Source organism: Amblyomma americanum, chromosome 7, assembly GCF_052857255.1.
Source record: "Amblyomma americanum isolate KBUSLIRL-KWMA chromosome 7, ASM5285725v1, whole genome shotgun sequence".
Classification (NCBI taxonomy): domain Eukaryota; kingdom Metazoa; phylum Arthropoda; class Arachnida; order Ixodida; family Ixodidae; genus Amblyomma; species Amblyomma americanum.
In genome coordinates, this window is record NC_135503.1 from 31,611,863 (window position 1) to 31,636,755 (window position 24,893).

The window sequence follows — 24,893 nt, forward strand, 5'->3', positions numbered from 1 at the left end:
ACTACGAAAGCAAAGCCCCCACAAACATCACAGGGCATGTATCCTAGTATCGGATACGAGGAATGCGTTCAACGGAGGCCTACCGCATTTGTCGCAAGCTCTTATGTCCGGCAGCTGAAGAGACCATTCAGCAGTTCCAAATAAACAATTGCACAAAGATGGCAACGTTCAAATTGCCTGGTTCCGTGCAAGTTCTTGGATTAACGAAACACATTAGTCATGGATCTCTTGTGTGCATGCATTTATTGAGGATGAGAGGAGCGAGTGCTAAAATACAGACGAACAAAAGGTGCCACAAAAGAGTACATGGAGGCACTTGAGATCGTCAGTCTAGATGCTTAGAGATGCTCCGAAAAAGAGTAAAAGATCATTAAACGAAGATCACGCTGTCCACTTCGTTGAGGCTCGTGGGTGGCGCAACTTCGAGAGGCTTGCAGTTCCCCTCCACTCCGTAACCAGCCGTTGCCTTGTACTCTGCGTTGGAAGGCACGAAATTTAGCGGTCTCATTTAGACCCAGGTTCAGCAGACACTTCGTACCCGAGTTTATGCAGTTATGGCGGTCTTCGCGCCGTCAAGAGTTGGCTAATATATCTAAAAGGCCTTCGAGTGGAACAGATCAAATGCATTTGATTCGGTTTGGATTATGGGGGTTTAACGTCCCAAAGCGACTCCGGCTACAAAGGACGCCGTAGGGAAGGGCTCCGGAAATTTCGACCACCTGGGGGGGTTCTTTAACGTGCACCGACACCGCAGAGTACACGGGCCTATAGAATTTCGCCTCCATCGAAATTAGACCACTGCGGCCGGATCGAACCCGCGTCTTTCAGGCCAGCAGCCGAGCACCGTAAACACCCGGCCAACGCGGTGGCTGAAGGCTTTTGAGAGTAAAACATCATAGAGATGCCCCTTGCAGAGGTAAATGGACTTTTCCTTTAGAATGAAATTGCACAAAGAGCCAATGGTATTCAGCACACCTCAGCATCTCTGCACACATTATAGGCTACCAACAAAGCTAGAGTAATGAACACCTGCAAAGCTAAGGGCGCTGGAATGTACCGATTGTGGCAGAAATTACAGGAAGCCTTGCTTTCGGCATGGTAAGGGCATCGACAAATTGCACTGTGTACAAAATTCCGTTTGCTTACGGTACTGGTAGTAGTCGTACACCTCCACGATCGAATCCTGAAGGTTCGCCACTGGCAGGTTCCTGCTTTCTGTGACGCTGAAGCAAGTGGGCTCCACAGTCAGCTGCAAGAAGAAATATTAGTCTGGTCAGTGACAGTTAAGTCGAACCTTATTTTCGGATATTGCTGCAGGAATGCAGTGAGGAGTGACAATCTTTGTGGGCCGACAAAAGCAACCATTGTTACAAATCCGTGCAGCCTTAGAGGTAGGCGACAGGTTTGTATGTACACTGGGCGTTAGGTCTTTGCTGTTTAGAGCAGCGCTGCGATGAAGCAAGATGTGAAAAGAAACGATGGAGACCGACTGAGTACAGGTATCTAAAAATAATGTTCTAGTCTAGAGTGAGCAGTTCTTACCGTCTGAAAGATGAGCTGAATCTGGTTGTCACTGACGACATACCGCTTTACGACGCCGCTGCTCACCAGCTGTAAAAAAAGATTCGAGAGTTGAGAACGGACAGGAGTTGAAACTTTACGTCGAAAAGCTAGCAGCCCACAGCATCGTTGTTTAAGTGCCGGATGTTTTATAAGATATCGCTTAACTCACGTTTTTGAGAGACTGGTCGTCCGCGGAGTATCCAGAAAGCAGAGTGATCTGGACGATCGCAGCGCTCCGTAGGAAACCTTCGGTGTACCTGCAGAAAGGGGGACAGGTGAAGCAGATGGTTTAGAATGGTCGCGAGCTGGACAGGCGTAGTTGGACGGTGTAGGAGAGGAAGGAGGAGCGGGTAGAAAGAGGGCTCCGTAAGGGGTGCAAAGACGGTATCCGATTACATCATAAAGGGAAAGTATGCTGCAGAACTGTAGCGCGTGAGAAATGAGACGATCGCTGCCATCCTGGCGAAAAACCGCAGCACCAGCGAACTGCAAGAGGAAAAGATCCCGTTTACGTGGAAAGCAAACCATTTGGACCGACCGTGCGCATATGTCCAGCTGGGCGCTGCAGTCTGGGCCCGATGTCGTGGACACGTTAACTTGAAGTCCTCGCCGAATAGGACTGTTCCTGGAGTTGTAGTAGTACTGAACCTGCAAGAACGATACATCAGCGAGCCTTCCGAAGCCGTAGACAGCAGAATTTAAATGGCAAATAAAAATGGAGAAAACGCAAACCTCTACAGCTGTCACGACACTGTGATTAAGCTTTATTTTCTCTTATTGAACTACGAGCTTTGTTTCTACTGTATGCAGTGCTTTGACAAAGCACTCAAGCTGTTCTTTTATGTGACCAGAGACTGACCAGACTAGAGATCAGAGACACAAGAGAGTACCAAGATCAAGCACAAGGAACTGCGGTGAGAATAGTCCGAAGATACAGAGTCGTGAAATACAAAGGCAATCACATGGGCTTAAGCAGAGGAGTCTCCACCTTTGGTGGCATGTATGCAGTACTAACCTGCAAGGCTGTGCAACCGACGCTGCCGTCAGAAATAGATGCTTTGAAGCTGTACGACTCGCTTCTGTTCAAGAGGCTCTCCTGCGAGAGAAAAACAAGAGGCATGACGTTGTGTGAATGACCAAAGTCCTATACTGCAAGAATGAAGGCTGCCAAATGGCATGAAGGAAGTTCTGTCGATTTATGGACTCTATGTGTGGCCAGACCAACTACCCCCTCATGTACTGTTGAACGTAACTGATTGTGGAGGAGATCTGTGGTACCTGGTACAGCAGTTTGTTCTGCTCGTTGATCGGGAAAGAGACCGTTTCGGGCGAAGAACTGTTGACAGCGACGTTCAGAGTCAAGTTTGTGTTCTTCGAGAATGCGACGCTCGAGTACTGGGTCAGTGCTTGAATGGCGACGGTGTAGACCTGGAAGACAAATATGAAATTTTGCAAGTGGGAAGCCGCGATTCTAGAGGAGCTCCACTAAGGACCAGGCTTTAGGAAAACTATGTAGACACCGCAAGGATAACGTGGAAGGAAAAACTCCCATGAGCACGCTGCAACTCACTGAACAGTGCTAGTATAAAGCAAGTAGCGAACGGACACACGCATTGAAACAACCTAGACATAACTCTGCCAAGTTGGATCCAAGTTTATTCCAGCCAGCATTTCGAGCATTATAAAACTCCCCTAAAAGCGACAAGTGGCAGCATTGTGAAGCTACGTGCAGCTAACTTTACAGCGCGCACACGTACCCCGGAATAGGAGAAGCTGTATCTGGAGTAGGTCTGCTGCATGAGCCATCGGACGATGGGCAGTGCTTCTCCCAGGTTTCGGTTGAGCAACTTCAAAGTGAGAACCGAGTAACCAGCGGTGTCCACCGAGCCGTAAGTCAGGCCATCGCCGCTCCAAGAGGTCAAGCCACCTGTGCGAAAGGGAAGGAAAAAGAAAAGGAGCATGCAGCAGGAAGAAGTTAACCCAGTAAAGCCGAACGTACACGTTCTCATGCGAAACACAGCTCGCCGAATTCACTCACGACATCCTTCAGTACATGGACAATCGCCTACAAATTGATGCCATCTTTCTCGACTTTTCCAAGGCATTCGACCGTGTTCCGCATAATCATCTGCTAGCTAAACTTGCTTTACTTGGAATCCCGCAAACATTACTTATCTGGCGCGAGCACTTTCTTAAAGGGCGCGTGCAATTTACATTAGCCAACTGTTGCAGCTCATCGCATACTGACGTCACATCAGGTGTCCCTCAGGGCGCAGGGTTATCACCGTTGTTATTCTTAATCTACATAAATGATCTCCCATCTAACACAATAACCAAACTTTGACTTTTTGCGGATGACTGCGTCGTTTATAACATCATCCATGCCCCTGAAGACACCATTAAGCTACAAAATGATATAGACACAATTGCATCATGGTGTGGAAAATGGCACATGCCACTAAACCTAGACAAATGCCAACTCATGTCCTTTTCTCGTAAACAAACCTCTATTAACTGCACATACCATATTAATTCAACTCCCATTGCCCGAACTTCCTCTTACAAATACCTTGGCGTTCACCTGACATCATCCTTATCATGGGTCACTCATATTAATTCAATATGCTCCCAGGCCTCACGCACTCTTGGTTATCTGCGACGGAACCTAACGTCAGCACCACCTGAAATCAGACAACTAGCTTATCAGACATACGTACGCCCAAAGCTTGAATACGCCTCATCCATCTGGAACCCTTCACAAGCATACCTTACAAATGAATTAGAAGCCGTTCAAAATCGAGCTGCACGGTTCATCATGTCACAGTACTCGCGTGATAGTAGTGTCACTGCACTAAAACGAGCCCTTTCCCTCCCAAGTCTCCAATCACGTCGCATCGTATCACGCCTATGCCTCCTTCATTCCTTTTTCTACCGCCCTATCAACAGGCATCCTTTGCTGCAGCCGCCATCAAGAATATCCCCTCGCCTAAACCACACTCATCCCATAGCTCCCATTAAAGGCCGCACATCAGCTATGAATGTTTCATTCTTCCCAGATGCAATAGCCCGATGGAATGCCCTGCCTGATAATATTGCTTCTTGCACAGATCGAGCAATTTTCCGCACTGAATTAGCGAATCACCTGTGTCTTACGTGATGTATTCGGCTTCATCAAATAATCTGATCCTGTGTTACTATCTCCTTTAATGTTTTTAATTTTAATGTTTTAATTTTAATGTTTTGCTTTGTTTCGTTTCATTGCTCTTTGTTTTTGTTTTTGTTGAGCTGGTACCATATGTTGTACACACTGTTCTTGCCCCCGCCTTATGTAATGCCCACGGGCCCTTAAGGCTTCAATAAATGAAATGAAATGAAATTACTGGCAGTCACTCAGTCATCTGAGAAGCTTATAGGGAATAATTTTGTCGACTATAGGAGTAATATATCACTATTGGCGGTTGATCAATGATCAAATGCCAGTCGGCTCGACTAGAATGTTTCCTGTGCCTACTTTTTGCAATGCGGGGTGGTCTTGGCGCTGTGCTCTAATAATGTTCTGCTACGCGTCTGTATGGCACAACACACAATGAGCCGCAGCCTTTCACGCGGTGTTCACTGGCAGTGGTTTGAAGGAAGTATTAAGTAAAGTGCCGCCATTGCTAGAAAGCCACACGAGGCGAAATGATGAGAGCGACACGTATGCTGTAGCATGCCGAGCATCTACCCACAGACTAAACCGTTAACGTTGTGCGCGGTTCTAACAAAAATTTAAAATCAGCGTCTTATTAGAGTAAAATATATAGCTTGCCGATAGTACGTTGGTTGGCAAGAACGGCGAGATGTGAAGGAACATGCGCGCAAAGTACACTTAAACACGGACTGTGAAAATGGCGGTGCATTTAACGGGATTGCTTAAATTAGGAGGCATTCGAAAGACATGTATTAGTTAAGTGCTGTGCACGCACCATTACGTACAAGTCACAGCAGAGGCCAAAGTGCTTTCGGCTGCAAGAGGGCATAAGGAAAACAAGTTCTATTGCGTGATGTGAATGCGTAGCTATACGCGATTGAACTGCGCAGGGACTAATTCAACGGTGCACACAATCACTCGCCTCGACAATGTACGTGCATGAGCACTTACTGCTTTTCTCAGCCTCGCTCAGGAGCGTGTCCCAGGCGCTGTTAGCTCTGTCAGCGTGCCCAGCGAGTGCCGAAAAGTAGGCGTTCAGCGCGGTCGTGTGGTTGGAAGGCAGATTGTCGGAATCTATGCATTGGAGGATGCCGTCTGTGATGTTAGAGATGTTCAAGCCGCTCTCCAGAAGCATGGTTCCAACGGCTGCGGTGAAGTCGGCCTGCAACGGGAAAGTCAGTGTGCGACAGAAAGAAACAAGGCCAGAACGGAACAGTTTCCAGAACGTTGCGCGCATCTACTTTTAGCAAGAATCTGCGCTTACGTCTGTGCGGGGGCCGAAGGGTGAGGAGCCAGGTTCGTTCTCCACAAAACAGCCCGTGGAAGGATCCCAGTGCTGCAGAACATAGCGCGCGCTCGTTTCGATGTCTGCCTCGACTCTGGCACCCAAGTACTCCTTGGCGACGCTCAGGGCTTTCACAGCGAAAGCGGTGAGGAAGACGCTCTTCGGGGTCTCGTCAGAGCCAAACGGAGCGTACGAATTGCCGAAGGACCGGAAGCTGTATTGAGCCTGAGATGCTGATTGAGAAGGCAAAGAAGCACATCCAGGTTACATAGCCATCGCTCTTGTGTATTTTGACATACATATCCCACGTATTGGTGCGTGGTTAAGAATGAGAGCCGTCGAGTAAGTTGTGCTCTGCTGTGAAAAGGGAATGTGCAAAGGGGACGTACGGCTGCGATAAGCCTTGAACAATATCAAGTGGTGGTATAGCCCTTGACATGCTTAAGGTGTCATTGACCAGCTATGCGTAGTTTCACGATGCTCCATTGAAAGAAATGTACGGAGACATCGCTTGAGGGCACATTCTGTGCAGTATTTTGTCACACAAGACACAGGTCGGACCACATGAGAAATAGAATGCAGGAGCCACTACTTCGGCGCACTGATATATTTTGGTGTTGCCTAATAAGCGTAACGCATATCGCGTACTGTTCTGCCATGGCAGCGTGCAGTGCTCAACAATAGATCAGCACAGGCATACTAGTGTTAAGAAACGTAATATTTCAGAGAACCTGGCCACTGCTAATGACCAACCTTGGCGTATGCGGGACCGGAGTCCAGAGTTCACCGTGTCAGTGAGAGTCCCTGTGTGCTCCAGGTACTTGAGTAGGTAGACGCTGGAGGCAAGCACAGCCAATGCTCCCTCGGCATTAGAATAGGTGATGGTGGGGACAGACAGGTCCTTCAAGCCAAGAGCAAGGATGTCTCCTGCAGCCACGAGAGACAAGTCTCGATGAAGGACGAGTACGAGAGGGGGAACACTGCCGGCAATAAAGGAGTAATTACTCATTGGCATCCACCCAAGCGCCGCCATAGGGCTGCAAAAAAGCTACACGGCTTTCTCAGAAACTTGATGGGTAAAGAAAAACTCGTCTTGGTCCTGGGTTCGAACCCGGGACCACGGCTTCACCGGAGCAGTCTACCAACTGAGCTAACCGGTGCGGCAAGCTTGTGTTAGGACCAGAGAGAATTGATCAATAACTCGAAGTGGGAACAGCATTTGTTAAATGTTTTAGGGGAATCCCCGAAGGTGGAGTAAGGTTGCAAAAAGGGAGCTAATTACCCGGTGGCATCCACCCGAGAGCATATTTTACCAATACTGGCAGTATTTCGGTAACAGCAACGGCAAGCGCAACAATTCGGGTAGAATGCTGTAGATTAGGATACCACGTGCGACTCATAATGTAACACCAGGAAAGAACATGTCGGCCGAACTGCGTGATTGCCTCGAATTAAGAGATTTGCCGTTTTCCATGTAGTCATATCGCAGTTTAATGAGAACATGTCAGCCCTGAATACATTTAAAGGGGGCAGCGTGACATTATACGAGGTAAGCTGAAGTAGCGTGCCAACCGGGGTGGAGCACTGTGATCCAGTAAGAAAAATATTGGAGAAGTGGCTGGACATTGGCGCCGCGAGTATGTAAAGGGTATTGGAGGCTTACCCGTGCCAACCAGAACAACCTGCTGAGAGCCCTCAACGAGAGCCACGGGCCTCGGAAGATCGACACCCAGGGTGTCCGGAGAGCTGTTGGTTTCGCCTGAAGTAGGAGAAATGAGAGGGAGTTGGTGAAAGGCGAACTTATAGCAAGCATGTGAGAATGTACTGAAGTCTAGTCGAAGGAACCATAGAGACCACGGGCAAGTTCGCATACCTGACGCACACAGCAGGAACGTGTTTGTCTCACCGATGGGGAAGCCTTCAGGCTGCAAGGTGAAAGGTACGGATTAGACAAAGCAGCGAGATAAGCGAGAAATTGAAGCCTGCTAACGCCCACAGCGGGCTGAAGAGGTCTAATGTCGTCGCTGAATATCGTCCGTATACCTACCCTAACATCGATGGCCTGGATGACAGTATCGCTCGAGTTGACGTTGGACAGTTTGACGTTTGGATACTCGGCCTGGGCGTCGGGCCTCGTTTGAACGCGGGCTTGGAGCCGGGACACCTCGAGCGTGGTTGCGCGCACGTCGAACGGGAAGGACGCGGAGGTGCTGGAGTTTGGGCAGAGCAAGGCGTCGGTGCTGTTGGGGCCGCCGATCACCTCGAGATTTTCGAGGGACCTCAGACCGACCCGGACCTGGAAGCGGAAGGGGCGGTTCGATTATCAGAGCCGACTAATCTTGCACAGTAGTGATGAAGCAGAGGATACGCGAGATGTCATACACCTGTATACGACCAAACGATGCGATGTAGCATTCAGTTAGCTTAAGAACAGTTGATTTTCTACATTCACGACTGAAGAAGCAAGATTGAAGTATTCCAGCGCGTTCGATACTACTGAAGAAGCCACTGATCGTATCGGCCGTCAGGCGATATTTGAACTAACAGACTGCATACAAATACCAGTGCAAAGCATATTAGCAGGGTAAGCAGGTGTATGGCATCCTTACTAAGCACAATGCGTATAATGCTAAGCGGGAAACAAAAAAAAAATGTCCAGAGAGAAGCGCGATCACTGGAAACGAGGCGATCAATGCAGCCCTATATTGTTGTAGATGTTCCTCTAATTTATGCTGTGCTATCTGGGACGACCTTTCCCCTCCCGCTAGTCTTCAGCTGAAGGTGCCGTCACATACCGCTGCGCACTCATCGCCGTAGTTGAACGCGGAGAGAATGACCGTGGCCACTTCGTTGCGCTGCAGGTATGCCGGCAACGTGAGCGACACGAACAACGGCTGGAACCCTGTGACGTTCGCCACTTGTGAGACGCCGAGGCCATTTTGCGGGTGCAGGCATACGGCAGTTCCCTGCCATGTGGTGATGGTGTCCGGGAGAGTCTCGGAGTAAACAGAGGATCCGTCAGGGCTGCGAGAGGCAAGATGTAGCATATTCTGGTGGAGTTAGTCTGCATGGCCAACGTGCGCGACCACTGGAAGCGCCAGTAGCTACCCCAGCGGCTCGGATCGTGTCCGGTGGCGCTGAATGGCAAGACTTCAGCGGTGCGCTTGAACCAACTGCAGTACGCGTATTGTTGCACAGAACATACAAGAATCAAGGATCGAGATGTCTTACGTTGACCTACCGACGAGACCTCCGAAGTGTACGCACACACAATGTCCAGTTGAAATGTCCACGACAGAAGCCACCAGTCACCGCAACCAGGAAGCATAGGGGATGCCTTAATATGTGGCGTTCATAAATGGCATATTAATCGGGTAATTATTTGAAGAGAATTGATCAGAAAGTAGAATAAAAAAGAAGCAGCAACAAATTTTTATAGACTCGAAAAAAAATCACGACGAGCCAGGTGGCCGATGGAGGGTAAATATGGGGAAGGAGGTAGTTGAATCTTGTCTGCATTTTCGGAACAGATTTTATCCACAGAAGGGTAAAAAAATCCGCGCAGTATTAGAATGGAAGAAGCTTACCTCACTCTCTTGATCTGCCAGAGCCACGTTTCAGGGAAGAGGGTGCGAACAGAGTTTGTTCCCTGGAGGATAGGTCCCGAAGAGTCGACTTCCGCAGAGTGGGCAAAGCCGCTGGGAGCGGACGCCAATTTGTTCGCAGCTGCCAGAAGACACAAGGTCGTTAGACCGGAGCCTCATTGCCACTATTTGAAGTTTGCAACGCTTTAAGAGTACTCAAAAGGGCTCGGAATCATGTGCCGTTTACTTATGGTGCTGTTAACAATATACAACACAATGCAAGGCCTAAATGTGAAGGATAAGCCGCTGAAAGCCTGTTAAATACTCTGTTCAGGGGACCTGCAATGCACATAAATAGGGTGCTACAGCCTGCTTTCAACAGCGCTGTGAACAGCGGGAGCATAACGTCGAAACACGCTTTGCGCCTCTGCTTGTACTCTTTGGTATGTTGAAGAGTCTGCACGCAAGCCTAAACACCTTATCCACATGACCAGGCGCACAGCGCATGTTATCGATCGTCTGAGGACTCGCGGAAGGTGTCCGCATGCACAGCGCAAGCGTCACCCGCCGAGTCACGGAGTTGGACCTTTCCTTCCGGGTCTGCGTCCAAAGTGGAAAGGTGGTCGTTGTCAAAGGGTGAAAAGATTCGTTAGGCATTGTGGATTGCCATTCTGTACAGGGGTAGTCTCTTTGGCTTGCTCTATATTAAGGGAGTAATAGAGGAACAGAAGTTGATGTTGGAGGCAAAAGAACTGCAGCACTTGCCTCCGAAACCTAGGAAAATGGGGACGGGATTGGTAGATTCGAAGACTTGATGTTTGGGATAGCCAGGGAAAGCGCGGTTTGGACACGGCCTGGTCTGGACTGGCAGGTTGGTGAAGATGACAAGACCAGCGTCCTGCGAAAAAGAGGGACAGGTTAATCAAATAAGGACGGAGTGTTGGGGCACATAGGGGCACAGTTGCGTGCATTCGAATGCATGCAATGACAGTCGACGGGTGAAGGGAAGATGTGCGACAGCGGGAAAAAAGTTAGATGCGTGGTCTGACATATTCGGTGCAATTGGTTCGTATTTCAGCTAGAAGGTCGTTAACCTTTAGTCACATTCAGCAGAACAGGAAATTTGCTTGTCGGCATGGTGAACAGTCACATAACAAGTGATCTGATGGTGCGACAGCGATGCCAGAGGTGGCGGGCGGGCAGACAGGACAGAGAAATGACGTCATCTGGCGCACGGTAGGGATGATACGGAGCAAAGTGAAGGAGCCTTCGTCCTTTAGTGAAGGTAATAGAAGCCTCACTACCTGCTTGCTGACCAGCCACTACCAACGAGTGGTCGTTCCATAGGAAGCCGCGTTCCTGTCAATGCCTTCATTTCTCACACTAGCAAAATCCGAGGAAGCAGCCATTTGCCGATGAACGGCAGTGCATCATGGGAAACTTACCTCGAATGAGCTAAGGGAGTCGTAGCTGAAGGAGACTGTAGGGGTGAGTGTCTGCCTCCTGCTCCGCACTTTGATTGTGGAGTCGCCCGACTTCTCGTAGGGTTCGTTGTAGAGATAGCCGTCTGCGAAGAGGGCAGTGTGTACAGAAATAACACCTTACACGCGGAGAGTACCGATGAGAAGTAACGGCGCCAGGGCATAGCGGAGGGCGTTACACTGTACACGGAAGAAAGCAGCGTCTAACTGAATGAAATAATTTTTAATAGGCGAAGTGGAGCCATTGCTTGAACCGATCACCGATTAGCTGGGACGAATATTGAACAGTAGAAACAGGAACTGACCCAATGAAGCTCGAGCACTACGTCTTGAAATCTCGTGCGTGCGATTTTAAGCCGCGGTTTAAACACGAAAAATTTCTGAATCAGCTCGCCCAAGTTGCAACATGTTGGTAAATACTGGCAGATAGGTTATATGCATGGTCAGCGTTCAAAGTTAAAGAACAGGAGAAAAGGGCAGAAGCTGCTCTGAACGTGCGCGGTTATTGCCACAGGCAAGCGGTGTAATAGAACTACAGTTAGCGTTAATTAATCCGGGGCTGAATGAGAGGAGACAGAAGGACGTAAAAGCGGTTTGAGGGTGTCAGGGTAACGTGGCTGCTCAAAGCACGAGTAGTCACTGGCCACCGTTACATACGAAGACCAGTAACCGCTGGGCCGCACTGGATGTTCGGAATAGCGAGAACCTGATGGTGCACCATCAGAGGTCCCAAGCCTGACCGAGTGCAGAGAATGGGAGAGGCAGCGACACACTGGCACAGGAAGTTCGCGCAGAAGGAGGGGGTTCTCTGCAGTAAGTGCTTCCGCTAGTTACAAGCAGTGCTGCGTCGGATAAACACGGTTCACACGGCTTACTTACCGACAGAACAGTAGCTTTGGTTGACGAGAGAAGTGCGGGTGTTCTCGTATTTGATCTGGTTTAGAAGCTGGAACGACAAGCACTATGTTAGCATTCAGTAAAAGCGAGCAAAACTTATGTATCCTGTTCCAGACATGTACGAGCTAAAGCGAACGCTGCGCAGTGACGTCAGCAAGGCGATAATTCACGGCTTAACAGACGTCGCAGGAAAATAAAAGAAAGGAAATTAGTTGTTGTAAAGAAAACAGTACGCGCACGCTTTACGAAGGCCCTGCAGATGCTTTCAGTGCCGGAATTCACCTAAAAGTGGTATTAGTGGAGTTTAAATGACGGATTCATATGAGAGGACAACCCTACTCATATTAAAGAAGAAGTATTGCCGTCACCATTAGACAATGATCTGTCGTTCTGAAACGCGAGGGTACGTGCATCCTTATGTGCAGTGACGGGCACTACAAAAAGCAAATTTTCGAGTGGGCAAGGGCTAAAGAAAAGTCGTCTAGAGCAGAAAAACAGTGCAAACACCGCGAAGTCTGATATCGAGACCGCAGTGATAAGGAGGACTCGCCTGAAGTATAATGTTTGCCGAGGTGCAGAACTGAATACGGCAGTATCGCAAGCCTTTGTAAATGAAACTAAATAATCCGGTGGGAAACTGATACACAAGGTGCCAAAGACTGAACATTGGCGCATTCGGCAGCTATGCCTCGAAGAAAAGTGTCAACGAGAGGCGATGGTCAACTTACGGCGCCCCTAGAATTGTGCTCAGTGTAACCATCCAGAAGAGCGACACTGCCGTCAACGGCTCCGACTCCGCACAGGGAGTTTCCGGCAGCAGAAAGCGAGAGAGACACGTTGGAGCCAGGCAGAGCTGTCTTGGGATCGAACTCGAGGGACACCTGAAGGGAAAGGCGAATAGAGAGCCCGGTTATTTTCTGAGAAGTAGTGAAAGCGAAACGTCGGAACGAATAAATTAACGCAGGTGACGTTAGAATCTGCACTCGGGATGGAGACAGAGCCAGGAATAGTCTCCGCACTTGAATAAATGAGCGACGAGCTACATTCAAGGCGCTGCGCGTTTGAAGTAAACAAATTTCATGTTTTTCAGCAGACACCGTATGTCTTGCATAAACTTCTCTTATGCGCTCCAGTTGGGCTTTGGAACGGGACTCGATTGAACGGTGAGCTTTTTGGAACCTAGTAGGTGTACCATGTACCGCATAATAGATGCGGTAAATTAGGACAACTTTATTAGTCAGTGGAGCACCCCTTTTGTGCCGTTAATTACTAATGAGGCATAAAGGAGGCCGTATCCCTTATGCACTTTCAGATGTAATCTTGCGCAGCTCTGGAATTGTGCAGAGACTACACTGACGCCAAGACAGACCATTGCCGGTGTGAATGTCAGAAGGACTACTACGCGAAAGAGAACAAGCGGCTGTAATCACGGCAAGGTGGCAAACTAAAGGGGCGACGTGCAAACGAGCACTGGTGTACTTACGTTGTTCTCCAGGCACTTCTGAACAGTGAACTCTGCCGAGTCGGAGACAACCTCGATGGGCTTGCCATCGGAGTCCCGGTGCACGTAGTAGACAAGGAGTTGCACCTTGGGGCTTGCGTCGGCGGGTAGCCTCGACTGGAACTCGAGGCTGCCTACCGAGCGGACGGTCTCTGGCTCCAACACCCGCGGCTGGGAGCTGCCCGAAGGAGGGGCACCGTTCGTGACCTCGTTGCCGTCCGACTGGTCCATGGAGAGCTCCGCTTCGGTGAAGCGCTTCGTGAAGTTGTGCGTCTCCAGGATGCGACCGCCAGAAGTGAGCTGCGATGGGCGCAAGTCATGGACACGTCTTCACAGAGATGAAAAGGAGAAAGTGGGTGCCCGTAGTAGTAGCATTTATGAAAATAATTAAAAGGAAATAAACTATTTTTACTAGCCCCGGCATCTGCCATCGCTACGGAAGCAGTCGAGATGGGGCAGCGGAAACAAAGGACAGCAGGCACAATGAAGAAAGGAACTGAAATAGGCGAGAGGACAGGTCTGGTTTTATCTTCCGTACGGCTGGCTGCACATCGGCTAAGTGCAGGGGATAGTGCTGGAACAAACCGTTGCGGAACAGACAGTCAACTACTCTCTATACTAAATTCGTTATAGCAGTACAGGATATAGCTATACGACACTGAAAAGAACCTATCGGACTTTGGTAGATGTGTAGGGCGGAGGGACAGAGTTTTAAAGAGGAGGTTGGTCTGGAGGATTACTTCTAGTGATGGCCCCTTCTGGCAGATACGAAATGGGCAAGATATTCGCGAGGATCGATACTGATCGGTTACAACCTGTAGTAAGAGTGCGTAGGAGTGCAGAAACTGTCCAGACAGCCTGTGCTGTTTCGGTAGATTGTACCCCAACTTGTCCGGTGTCAAAGGGCGTGTCCGGCTGTTATCCAAAGGACGTCGCTATTGTGCGAGTGACGCAGGGACACCGGTGCAAATAGCTCTTTACATTAGGTCAGGGTGTGCGCTCGTGTGTGAGTGCGCGTGTGCTCCGAGCCTGGTCACGGCGCAGAAGCGAATAAAAGACGATGCCAGTGAAACCAGCATCGGTTGGTTGCCATCTTCCTCCCTTCGCTGTATAAGCTTTTTGATAGCGCACTGCTCGAGGAATTGAGGCTGTTGGCGGCCATGACTGCTCGAGCTTACCGTGAAGAAGATGTGGTAGTCGACGTTGGCGTCGGCAGTCATTACGATGGGGCGCGTGAACTGGGCCTGGCACGTGAACACACTTCCGTCTCCTCGGTCGATGCGGATGGAGCTCGCCGTTGGCGAGTAGAAGGGGATGAGGCTGAGCTGCTCCGAGGGCTTCTCGAGGGTGGGTCCATTCTCTACCACGATGCGCGGGAAATTGACAGCGATGGCCTGCGAACGGATTGAGGGTACGTCGACATGTGGCCGGTGGCATAAGCAAGCGGTGCACAGTGCAGTATGTAAAACGTGCCAGACCACCGTATGAATTAAGCAGTACTGTGACCACCGATAGCGACACATGTTGGCTGCTGGACAGAAGAGGTCCTTAATTGGTGCCCTCCACTAGCTTGCACAGCAAGGGAATCTCGTACGATTTTGGTGACTAAATGAAAACGTGCAATATGAATACGTGCAGTGTGGCCTATTGTCAGAGATAGGGCTTGTGGCAGTCATGATCATACGCATGTTGTACACGTACCTGAAGAGTTACGTCAGTGACCCTCTGACTGAAGGGTGGCAAGCTGAACAGAACGAGACCGTCGGCGTCAGAGGTGTAGTTTCGGCAGGCGAGCAAGTTGTCGGTCTCCCATGAGCGCCACTTGAATGTGTTGCGCTCCACAAACATGCACAGCTGTATGAGCTCATCCGGGCGTGGAGTTCCATCGAGCTGTTTCACGTAAAGCTGAAAGGTTTGGAGAACACGTCGCAATGTGAAGCTTGCAAGTTGGGAAAACTGGTAGGAGCAGCTGTTAAGAGAAGGCGAATAATAAGCAGCCGAGAAGAAACAACGGCTAAGGATTGGGCTAAAAAACAGCAATGAAGAAATACCGACTATGGTCCCGTTGAACTTCATGCAGGCCAATGTGGCGGGGCACAACGCCTTGTGTGCAATGGTCAAGAGACTACCATTGCTGTAAAATGTATCGCTGCAAGGGAGTTGGTAAAAGGATGTCGGTGTATATGCTGTAAGGGGAGTCGACAGCTTGGCGGAGAGGCATGGCTGGAAGCGAGTCATGGGCAAATTAGCCGGCAAAGGGCTGTCGAAGCTTTAAGATGGAAGCGTGCCCAATAGGATTTGAGAACAGCTGCCCATACAGGTAATACATACACATGCATACATACACGTTCACAATTTCATACAGTGGTAGTCGGGGCGTCCATGATGAACGTCGGGACCACTGTACCTTGATAAGGTGTGCGATAGATCGGGGAATGGCACGAGCAGAATGAATGTCGCAGGAGAATTCGCAGAGATGTCGAGTGAGGGCCAGTAAGGCAGCCGTTTACCTTCACGGAAGAAGGACGACTGCTTACCTTTCCGCTGTAAAGGAGGTTAAGTTTGATGGTGTAGTCGCTGCTGGCGTCCTTGTGGTCGAAGGTCAGGAGCAGTCGTGTGGTCTCACGTCTGTGCAGCTCAGTGGTGGTCTCAAAGACACCTGCGTAGAAATGTGGTTGTAGCCGCGTTCAAAACAGCGATGCAAGGTACCATCCATATTAGTACCGATGTTTTGGAAATAGGAAAAGCGGGAATTATTGGCATACTTTACGAGTGCTTTACAGTGGATCCGGAGCCACAAGCCAGTATTGCCAATGCGCCAAGCAGCTGTGTGCCTGACAAGGGCACTTGAGAGCTCCGACTAAAGGGAACAGGGCACCAAATAACTTCCACGTGCAGCTTACCCGTGCCGTGTTCGAACACATTGGCAGTGACGTTGATGGAAGGGTACGTAGGGTGCGTGTAGTTCACAGTGTGTAGCAGGGATACGTTGAAGACGTAGTCGTAGCAGCCGTTTATCTAACGAATAGGGGAGAAAAAAAAACCATGACTAGAGTTAACGCAGGAACCAAAATAAAGAACGCATGACGCAATGCATAGTAAAGGAAATAGTAGTTGGTGAATAAATGGCAATTATGCCTATAGCCTAGCTGCCCTGGCCTCGTACTCTGCTTTTGAAGGGGTGAAAGGATGTCTGACCACGCGTCTTGCATACGAAAGAAGTTAGCCAGCCCGCTCAGGTTGTCTGTGCGCTGTTCAAAGGATATTCCAGCAAACGTAGAGTCCCGATTCGCATCTTCAGTACTTCCATTACCTAAAAGAAAACTGCGTAGGGAACTATAATGCCGTGTAATTTACAAAGAGAGACACCTGCACAGCGATGATCTATTCTCCCATCCCTCAAACAGAAAGCTGCGAAGCAATTATCTATTACCTGAGCGACCCGAAGGATGACTGGCTTCTGGTGCACTGGGTAATAGTAGTTGAAGGGGGATGTGTAGATCTGCACAGTGCCTCTAACATCCTCGCCATAGGTGTACCTGTAAACGAAAACAGGCAAGGCGTTATGTGGCGATGGAAATGCGAGCTGCAATGAGGACAGGCCCCCAAGGGGCGAACTGGAGCCTCAGAGCCTGGATGCTATGAATGTGTACTCTCAGGAAGGAGGTTGATCGAAAGCCGCTCAATGCCTGTCGCAGAGACGAGCGATGAAAAAATTTCTGCAGCCCCTTGATTGGAAGCAACATGTCGCAGATATAACAGCAAGGTTTGTTGGGTTTGAGAGAACTAATGCTAAGGTCAGCCAGTCAGCGCAATGTGCACTGGCATGCGTCTCAGTATACGTCACTGTACTTCCTAGGGACAGGAAACAAGGGTTGGGAAAGTGCAGCTATTGTGAACTGCAGTGGTGGCTATGAAAACGTCCCATACCAGACGGGCTGAGGGTGAACGGCGGCAGTGATTGGCGGGAAATAAATGTACGCTTACTTGGCACAGACCGTGTACAGCACAGTAGGGTTTGTGACGACGTCGTTGGGGTCAGGAGTGATGGTAACCGAGAACTTGGGCAGCACTGAAAGAAAAAATTGGGAAATATTTGTAGGCAAATGACAATGGAAAAAAAAGTAGGGAAGGTAACGTTATCAGGTATGTGGAGAGCTGTTTGAATAGGTATGCACTTCATAATGAGGGAGTAATTAAATATTTTTATTCACCCAAGAGCAGGCAGACAGCTGCAAAGGAAGGCTGTACCGCGTGCACAGAGTGTGTATTTGAAAAAAAAAAACCAGTGAAACCGGGTATGACGTGGGAGAGCACTTGGTGTCGAATTAGATCGACTCTTGCCTAAACATGTCCTTAACTTGTCGTCCAAGACAATTTGTTGTGAAACGCACGACCTTCCCCTAGCCATACCGTAAATAAGTCATGTCATGTCAAAGGTCAAAGAACGAAGCTTCAGAGACTTTTCCAGGATTGTTAGTGAAGTAGTGCTGCCGCATGAAAATTATTTCTGGACCAGGGTTCGAACCAGGACCCTCACATTATCGTAGCAGTCGCTCTACCAACCGAGTCAACCGGGACGACTAGGCTATGAGGGCAGTGTTGATCCAGTGTTCAAAAAATACGCAAGGTCGATTAGAATTACAAGGGAGCAGTTACGGATGAACTTTATCCCCTTGGTGTTATGTAAATTATATCGATATTCGAATTGAACAAGCCGCTAAGAAAGACAGCCACAGAAAGAGGACGATGCTGTGTAAAATTGTTGAAAGTAACGCGAGGGTAAATCATTGAAAAACGCTTTTTATCCATACGCATCGTTCCGTCAACGGGGCTTACCGTAATCCCGGACTTCGAAAGTTGTCGACCCGGAGTTTGCACCTGCCGACACGGTGAGCGTCCACGTGCCTTCGTCCGTAATGGCCAGGAGGTCGTAGGATCCTTGTACGAGGCCTGCAGAATGCAGACATGCATTACCATGACGGGCAGAATGCGCTCTAGAGTATGCGAGACGGAGTAAAAGTTTGCGTACCGTCAGTGAAATTGACAAATTGCTGCTCGAAGAAGAGCTGTCCGTACGGGTTCGTGATGGTAATATTGGCCTATGGGAGGAGAAAGCGTTTTAGATTGCGAAAGGAAGTTGCCAACTGTGAGGCAATAGTGTAGCGGGGCGGGCACTGCCGATAAGGTTGCTTACGATGCACATTAGATTGTCATACATACCAACAAAATAACAGCCGTATTTGGCGGACAACAGAAGGGTAAATACTGCTCGTGGCAATGCAGGATGGGCTAGTAACGCATGCGCAGTAAACTTACCGGCTGATCAGTCAGAGGTATAAGGTTGTTGCCAAGCAGGAGTATTCGGTAGTTCACTGCAAATAATGGGATACAGTAATGAAACCCGCGTCCGAGCATTGGCGAAAAAATGGTTCAAGAACCGCTAGAGTGGTGTTCGAGGCTGGAATCCTGCGCGCGGCAAATTAACCTTTATAATTATCTTGCTCAAGGGCTGAGTTAAAGAACGAGTTTGAATTGAATACGCCTGGTCGTCTGAAGTGCACGAGACGAGCAGACTAGCGTTTCACCGAGAAAAAGAGCTAAGCGTTCACTCAAGCGAAATACTCGTCAAACTTGAGCATTTGAACTATACGCGGTTTCCCCACGACGGGCTCCCAGCAAGAAAGTGCGGCACTTGGGAAAGGAATTGCAAGTGCACGTGGCGGAGCCAACATGCGACAACGCGTAGGAGCAGGACCCATAAACGAGCGGACAGTGGAAGTATAGAACGGGAGATTAACGTAAAGGGAACAAGTATAACTATCTCATGGGCTTAACGTCGGACGCCGTTAAACGCCGTAACCTGTCAGCGTTCAAAGAGGATAACGTGCCTAGAAGGAACAGGCTAAGATCCGATACGACGGCAAGAGGATTAATAATTCTTTCAAGAATGGAAGGAATGTATAGATTTTCGGAACTGAGTAAGCGAAGCTCTACGAAAGGAGATAGCTGCTACGAGGAAGAGCGTGTAGGCACGCCAAAGATGTTGCGCGGATAAGAAGCTTGGCCGAAATAAAACACCTGTGGTGCCCTGACGGTAGACGGGCTTATCCGTTTGAACAACGACGTTGACATCAGTCTTGTATTCCAGTTGAACAGAGGACCTGTTGTAGAACTGCTCAGTGCGGAACTGTCCAGTCACGTCGAGATAGAAGTCCTGGAAGTCGCTGGGGCTTAGGTTGGGAACGCGGAACTGTAGCTCGGCGTCAATACCTGCATGAAATGAGAGGGGGGGTTAAGGGAGAGTAGCCAACAAGATGACATATGAAGAGGAACTTCCGAATGCAAGCAAAGGAAAAGTTTTTTTTTTATGCAACGGTGCGGCAAAAGTTCTAACGGCAAACCTGAAAACAGGGAAATACAAAAATAGCGAGTGTAGCAAAGTAACTTCTGCCGCTATAGCAAGGCATCTGGGAGCGTTGCATGCTGCATTCTGGCGGGCTACAGGGGTCGTAGGTCACATAGCGCATCAGCGCTGCCGAGTTGCGAAACGAGCGAAACTGAAATAAAAATGGAAGCTCGATCCCTTGAGACTGTATGGAGGATTGCTGGCGTGCGCATTAGCATATAGTCTGAAGGCAACGCATAAGCTAAGTTAACCCTTAACAGCCAATAAGCAACGCGGTTTCGTGGCCTATTGGTTGTGGGCTCGCATCGCATTCTGAAGGTCATTTGTTCAATGCCTAGCACATTCGGAAGAAAATCACCGCCGTTGACATAAATGGGGGCTTTCTGGACCCCACTTCCGGGGCGCCGACAACGACGCCGAGTTACGTTGGCAGTTGGCCATATAAGACTAGTCTCAATATGGTGGTAAAGATGGAAGAGAATGGAGTGCTCACCGTCTGCACCAACGGCGTACGTCCGACTTGCCAGGACTGTGCTGTTTTGGTCGATTCCCGAACGGGTGCCCCACAGGTCTACCTCGAGTTGCCCCGCGGACGATGCGTTTGTCACCACAGCCGTGATCTTGATGTCGGAATTCGGAGTTAGGAATCCGGGTGCAGTCACAAGGTACTCACTGCACGAGAGAATGACGTGACCTTTGTGAATGGCATGCGAATGTAATGGCGAAGAGCGGAACGGGCTAGAACAGCGACGGAATTTGAGAAAAAGCACCTCATGTGACAATGCAGTTCATAAAAAAAAATTTTTGTACAGAGAGGGGAAAAAAATTTTCCACCTTCCTAGTGCTTATGGGAGCTGGCTTTTAGGACTGTTGCAAGGAGGGTATATGCTCACATAGAGGCGCCGGTGGGCGTTGCTCCCAGAGTGACCACGGCTGCCAGCAGTAGCAGCCGGCGCGTCCAACCTGACGCCATGACGGGGACTTGTGGCGCCTGCTGTGAATGGAGGGGGGTAGTGAACGCCGGGCCTCAACGCTGTAAAACTTCAAGGCCCCAATGCAAAAGTCACGCAACATCGCAGTGGAACCCGTCGACTAACACGGCAGGCTGGCAGTCGAAAGCAGTCACAATAATAACTGTGACGTAAGTTGTTGCAGAATCAAAATTGACAGGCTGAAGCTAAATGTTACGCGAGTACGCAGGCATTGAAGGTCGGCAAAAGCAAAGTGACTGGCTCACTATGAATAACACTCAACTGGCACGTTTACGGCAACGGAACTTCGCATAATGCAACGAAGGGTCGATTACGTGAATGGCTCGGACGATGCCAGGTATTTAAATACCAGCATTTGACGCTGGTCATGAGCCATTACAGAATAAAACTGCATGAGGGAACAAAAGCCTTGAAAAGGAAATCTGCTTGCCACAGCTCTTTGAGCAGACACTTCCGCCTGCGAGGACCATTCTTACAGGTGCTTACCGTTTCCCCTTGCAGCAGTCGACCACCTTGGCAGCGCCAACGACCTACAGAAAAACTGATGTTAGCGGAGAGCAATGCGCTTAGAGCCGCGGTACAGGCGTCAGACCCGCGGGCCACAGTGTGAAAGCGGACAGCCAGATGCTCTCGTATTTATACTGTCGAGTGGCGCTTATCGCTCGTATACATCTGAGCCTTTCTTTATCAGGGCGAAATAAGTGTCATCACACCTTAGGCAGCACGCGCTGCGCCTGCAGAACCGCGAGAAAACGCAGACGACACGTGTAGCGGGTAACAGACGGCAAAACGGTGACACGTGCCCGTTTGCTCTTCAGCTCCTCTTTCTAGGGCACAAAACAGCGAACACAGGGCAGAACAGACATAAAAGAAAACGCAACGCTATCTCCAGTTTGTTCTCTTTTGTTTGTGCTCTTATCATTCCCATATTTTGAAAAGAACTATTTCAAATTCGGGGCAAATATAGCGTATTGCTGAATGAACCACTACCCAGGCTTTCTACGTCTGTCTGCTGCATATTACTCCATAAGTAGTGTTCATGCCTCAGCCAGGAAAATAAGTGCATCTGAACACGATGTCAATTCTACCTCCCCTCAGTAGGCACTGCTCTAGCCATCCCGGCATCCATTACCAGGAATTCGGAAGAGCACCACTAGCGCTAAGCTTATAGCGGCCTATCAGGCATTCTGTTTTGCAGCCACTCAGTGATTCTTTTTATTTCTTACGTCGCGGTTGATGTCAACGCGCTATTTGTGATGGATGGATGGATGGATGGATGGATACGGCTGAACCCTTTACATCGGGCGGTGGCTCAAGCCACCTAGCCATGTCTTGTGAAATTTTACTCCTGTCTTGCTTTTAGCCACCAATCAGATAACCTTCGCTTGGTTACTTCTAAGCTCTTAAAATCCACTTTCCCTTCACTATCCCTAAACCCCAATGCCTTGGGTAAGTCAGCCCCGCTGCCTTCCACTCTAGGGTGAAGCCCTTTACAGAAAAGTATGAAGTGTTCAGCCGTTTCCTCCTCCTCTCCGCACGCAATGCACAAAGTGTCTATCTCCTGGTACCTGACTCTATACTTCTTAGTCCGCAAAACTCCAGTCCTGGCCTCAAACAACAAAGAACTTCCCCTACAATTATCATAGATATTTTCTTTGACAATTTCCTGTTTAAAGGTCCGGTATGTTTCTAGTGCCGATTTCGTCAGCATCCCTGCTTTCCACAAAGCTCTCTCTGTTCCTTTAACCTTTTTCTTAACCGATAATTGCTGATTTGCCCCCTTACTGCTGTCCAGATATTTGCTTGTCAATTTTCTAGTTCGCTTTCTCCATTTCGTGTCAACATTCTTTATATACAGGTATCTGAAAACTTTCCTAGCCCACCGCTTTTCCTCCATCCTTCTCAATCGTTCCTCAAATGTTATCTTACTGCTAGCCTCTCTGCTCTCGAAAGACGCCCATCCCATATCACCCTGTACCCCCTGATTTGGTGTATTGCCATGTGCTCCCAAAGCTAACCTCCCTACTCCCCGTTGCCTAATTTCCAGCCTTGCTTGAACATCTGGCCTCATACACAGGACCGCATTCCCGAAGGTCAGGCTAGGGACCATCACCCCTTTCCAGATCCCTCTTACCACCTCATACCTATTGTAATTCCACAGTGCCCTATTTTTCATGACAGCTGCATTCCTACTAGCTTTATTCATTACATATTTTTCATGCTCTGTCAGATACTCAACACTGTTATTTATCCACACCCCAAGATACTTGTACTCATTCACTACCTTTAGCACGAACTCCTGTATTCTATGCTCGCCGCCCTCTTCATTAAATGTCATGACTGCAGATTTTTCCTTACTATACTTGAAGCCTAATCTATCTCCCTCTGTACTGCATATGTCTAACAACTTCTGCAGGTGAAGGATCGAAGCAATGCGCCACGTGGTGGAAACCAGGGGAACTTAAAGCGGGTGTCCCGAAATCGTGGTAAGGGCTACCTTGATGCTGTCCTGAGTAACCGATTTATCAACTTGTTGCCGGAAAGCAACAGCCCGATTGAAAGAAGGCAGGTACCATGGCTGCTTTTACAGTTGTGACTGCTGAATAATGGCGCAGACAATCAGCGTTGAGGGGTTCTGTTGCTCAGTGACAAGACAAAAAACAATGAAGCCACTCTTAAGCTCAGAGGAAATCGGAACTACATAATAAGGCAAGATTCCCGTTGTTCAGGTAGAGCTTCATTACTAAGGCTTATTGCTTTTTGGATTACATTACACGTAAACGATTTTTGGTACATTTTTAATGACCTGCAAAATTTAGCGGATATATACGTAGGCTACAATTTGTGCACCCAGAACCTACATAAATCTATTTCACGGCTGAGCGCACACCTGTCTGTTTTCTTTTGGGTCATTTCGAGGATGCTTACTTTAACCTTAACACGTTCAGTGCGCCGTGGTCACCGCTGGGTCACGTGGTGTATCATGCGGTAGTGTGTTCAAGCACACATGCCAGGTCGGTATTGCCATGTATTGGCAGTTACAAAAAGTTGGCTTCGCCAGTAGCTCTTTGGTGGGTCACGCCGCACACAAAAATTTAAAGGTGGCAAACCGGTGGGCCACGACGTACAGGGATTAGGGCTCCAAAAGTCGCTGCCGCACTCAACGTGTTAATTACAAAGGCGATAACGAAGGCCTGTAAACGAAGCTTGAGGAATCTCTTGTAAATATGCAGAAAAATGCACCCTGCATTAAAAAAATAAGCCAGCGCGCAGTTAAGTAAAGGTAGGTGACGATAATAACCCGCACGTTAAACAACCTAAGTGGAGCTTCTGTCTTTGCAACTGAAGGCGCCGACGCGCATTACCGCTCGTTACGCGAACATTAAGAAGTCGTTAACACCTGCCGGAAGAGACATGCACCTGACAGTGAATCATCGGCAGCGCGAGAGTAACTCCGCAGCCGAAACTCAGAAATAGCTCCGAGAATCGACTGCAGAAAAAAAAAAGAAGTGGAGGGATAGACGAAGGTCTTAAAGCGAATATTCGCTACCTGAGCGAATATTCGTGCAAAACAATGTCATGCGGAACAAGTCAGCGCTACCAGCGGTGGTACGGTATGGTGTTATCCCTTATGGGATTATAACTACACCTTTCAGCAGCCGCAACACTGATTTCCACTAAAGGGTATACGCAGTATGAGGCCATCATATAAGCTCCGTTTCCGCCGTGTCGTATATATAGCAGGTGTTTCAGAAAAGTAATTCTAAAAAAAATGGCTGTGGTTTAGCCCTGGTTAAACATGGAGCGACGCGATAGCTACAGCTGGCCGAGTGGAACTCGCTCAGTCGAATTGCAAAGTCAGTCTTTCGCCGCTGCGTTTCACTGGGCCTTCCTTCTTCATTTTCGTCCCTGGACGAGGATTCACTCTCTCCCCCTCTTCACTCCTCCCCCACTCGATTTCGCCGGCGCGCCGAGTCGCCGGCAGCTGCCA

General features: G+C 49.0%; 1 protein-coding gene across 1 annotated transcript; it reads right to left on the reverse strand.

The window, feature by feature from the left end:
• Nucleotides 1-225: 225 nt before the first annotated feature.
• Nucleotides 226-21,504, reverse strand: LOC144098801 (alpha-2-macroglobulin-like protein 1). Its single transcript, XM_077631672.1, has 34 exons — nt 21,389-21,504; nt 20,804-20,904; nt 20,404-20,582; nt 19,583-19,774; nt 18,821-18,876; nt 18,534-18,603; nt 18,341-18,454; nt 17,489-17,573; nt 16,935-17,040; nt 16,405-16,519; nt 16,039-16,160; nt 15,203-15,406; nt 14,680-14,895; nt 13,484-13,801; nt 12,729-12,881; nt 11,983-12,049; nt 11,068-11,189; nt 10,388-10,520; nt 9,626-9,764; nt 8,834-9,062; nt 8,086-8,334; nt 7,912-7,963; nt 7,702-7,797; nt 6,792-6,965; nt 6,018-6,271; nt 5,705-5,915; nt 3,321-3,490; nt 2,842-2,991; nt 2,579-2,659; nt 2,102-2,211; nt 1,733-1,820; nt 1,543-1,611; nt 1,147-1,249; nt 226-474 (listed from the first exon to the last, which is right to left on the reverse strand). Exons 2-34 carry the CDS (start codon nt 20,881-20,883, stop codon nt 371-373), a joined length of 4,611 nt encoding a protein of 1,536 aa, XP_077487798.1. The 5' UTR covers nt 20,884-20,904; nt 21,389-21,504; the 3' UTR covers nt 226-370.
• Nucleotides 21,505-24,893: the final 3,389 nt, after the last annotated feature.

What these genes read in the sequence shown, in the direction of transcription:
- LOC144098801 (XM_077631672.1), bottom strand. Translation starts at nt 20,883, where the DNA reads ATGGCGTCAGGTTGGACGCGCCGGCTGCTACTGCTGGCAGCCGTGGTC. An exon ending in CTACCGTCAGGGCACCACAG is followed by an intron (nt 18,877 to 19,582) that starts GTGTTTTATTTC and finishes CATTATTTGCAG; the next exon opens with TGAACTACCGAATACTCCTG. An exon ending in TTTCGAAGTCCGGGATTACG is followed by an intron (nt 17,574 to 18,340) that starts GTAAGCCCCGTT and finishes TTTTTCTTTCAG; the next exon opens with TGCTGCCCAAGTTCTCGGTT.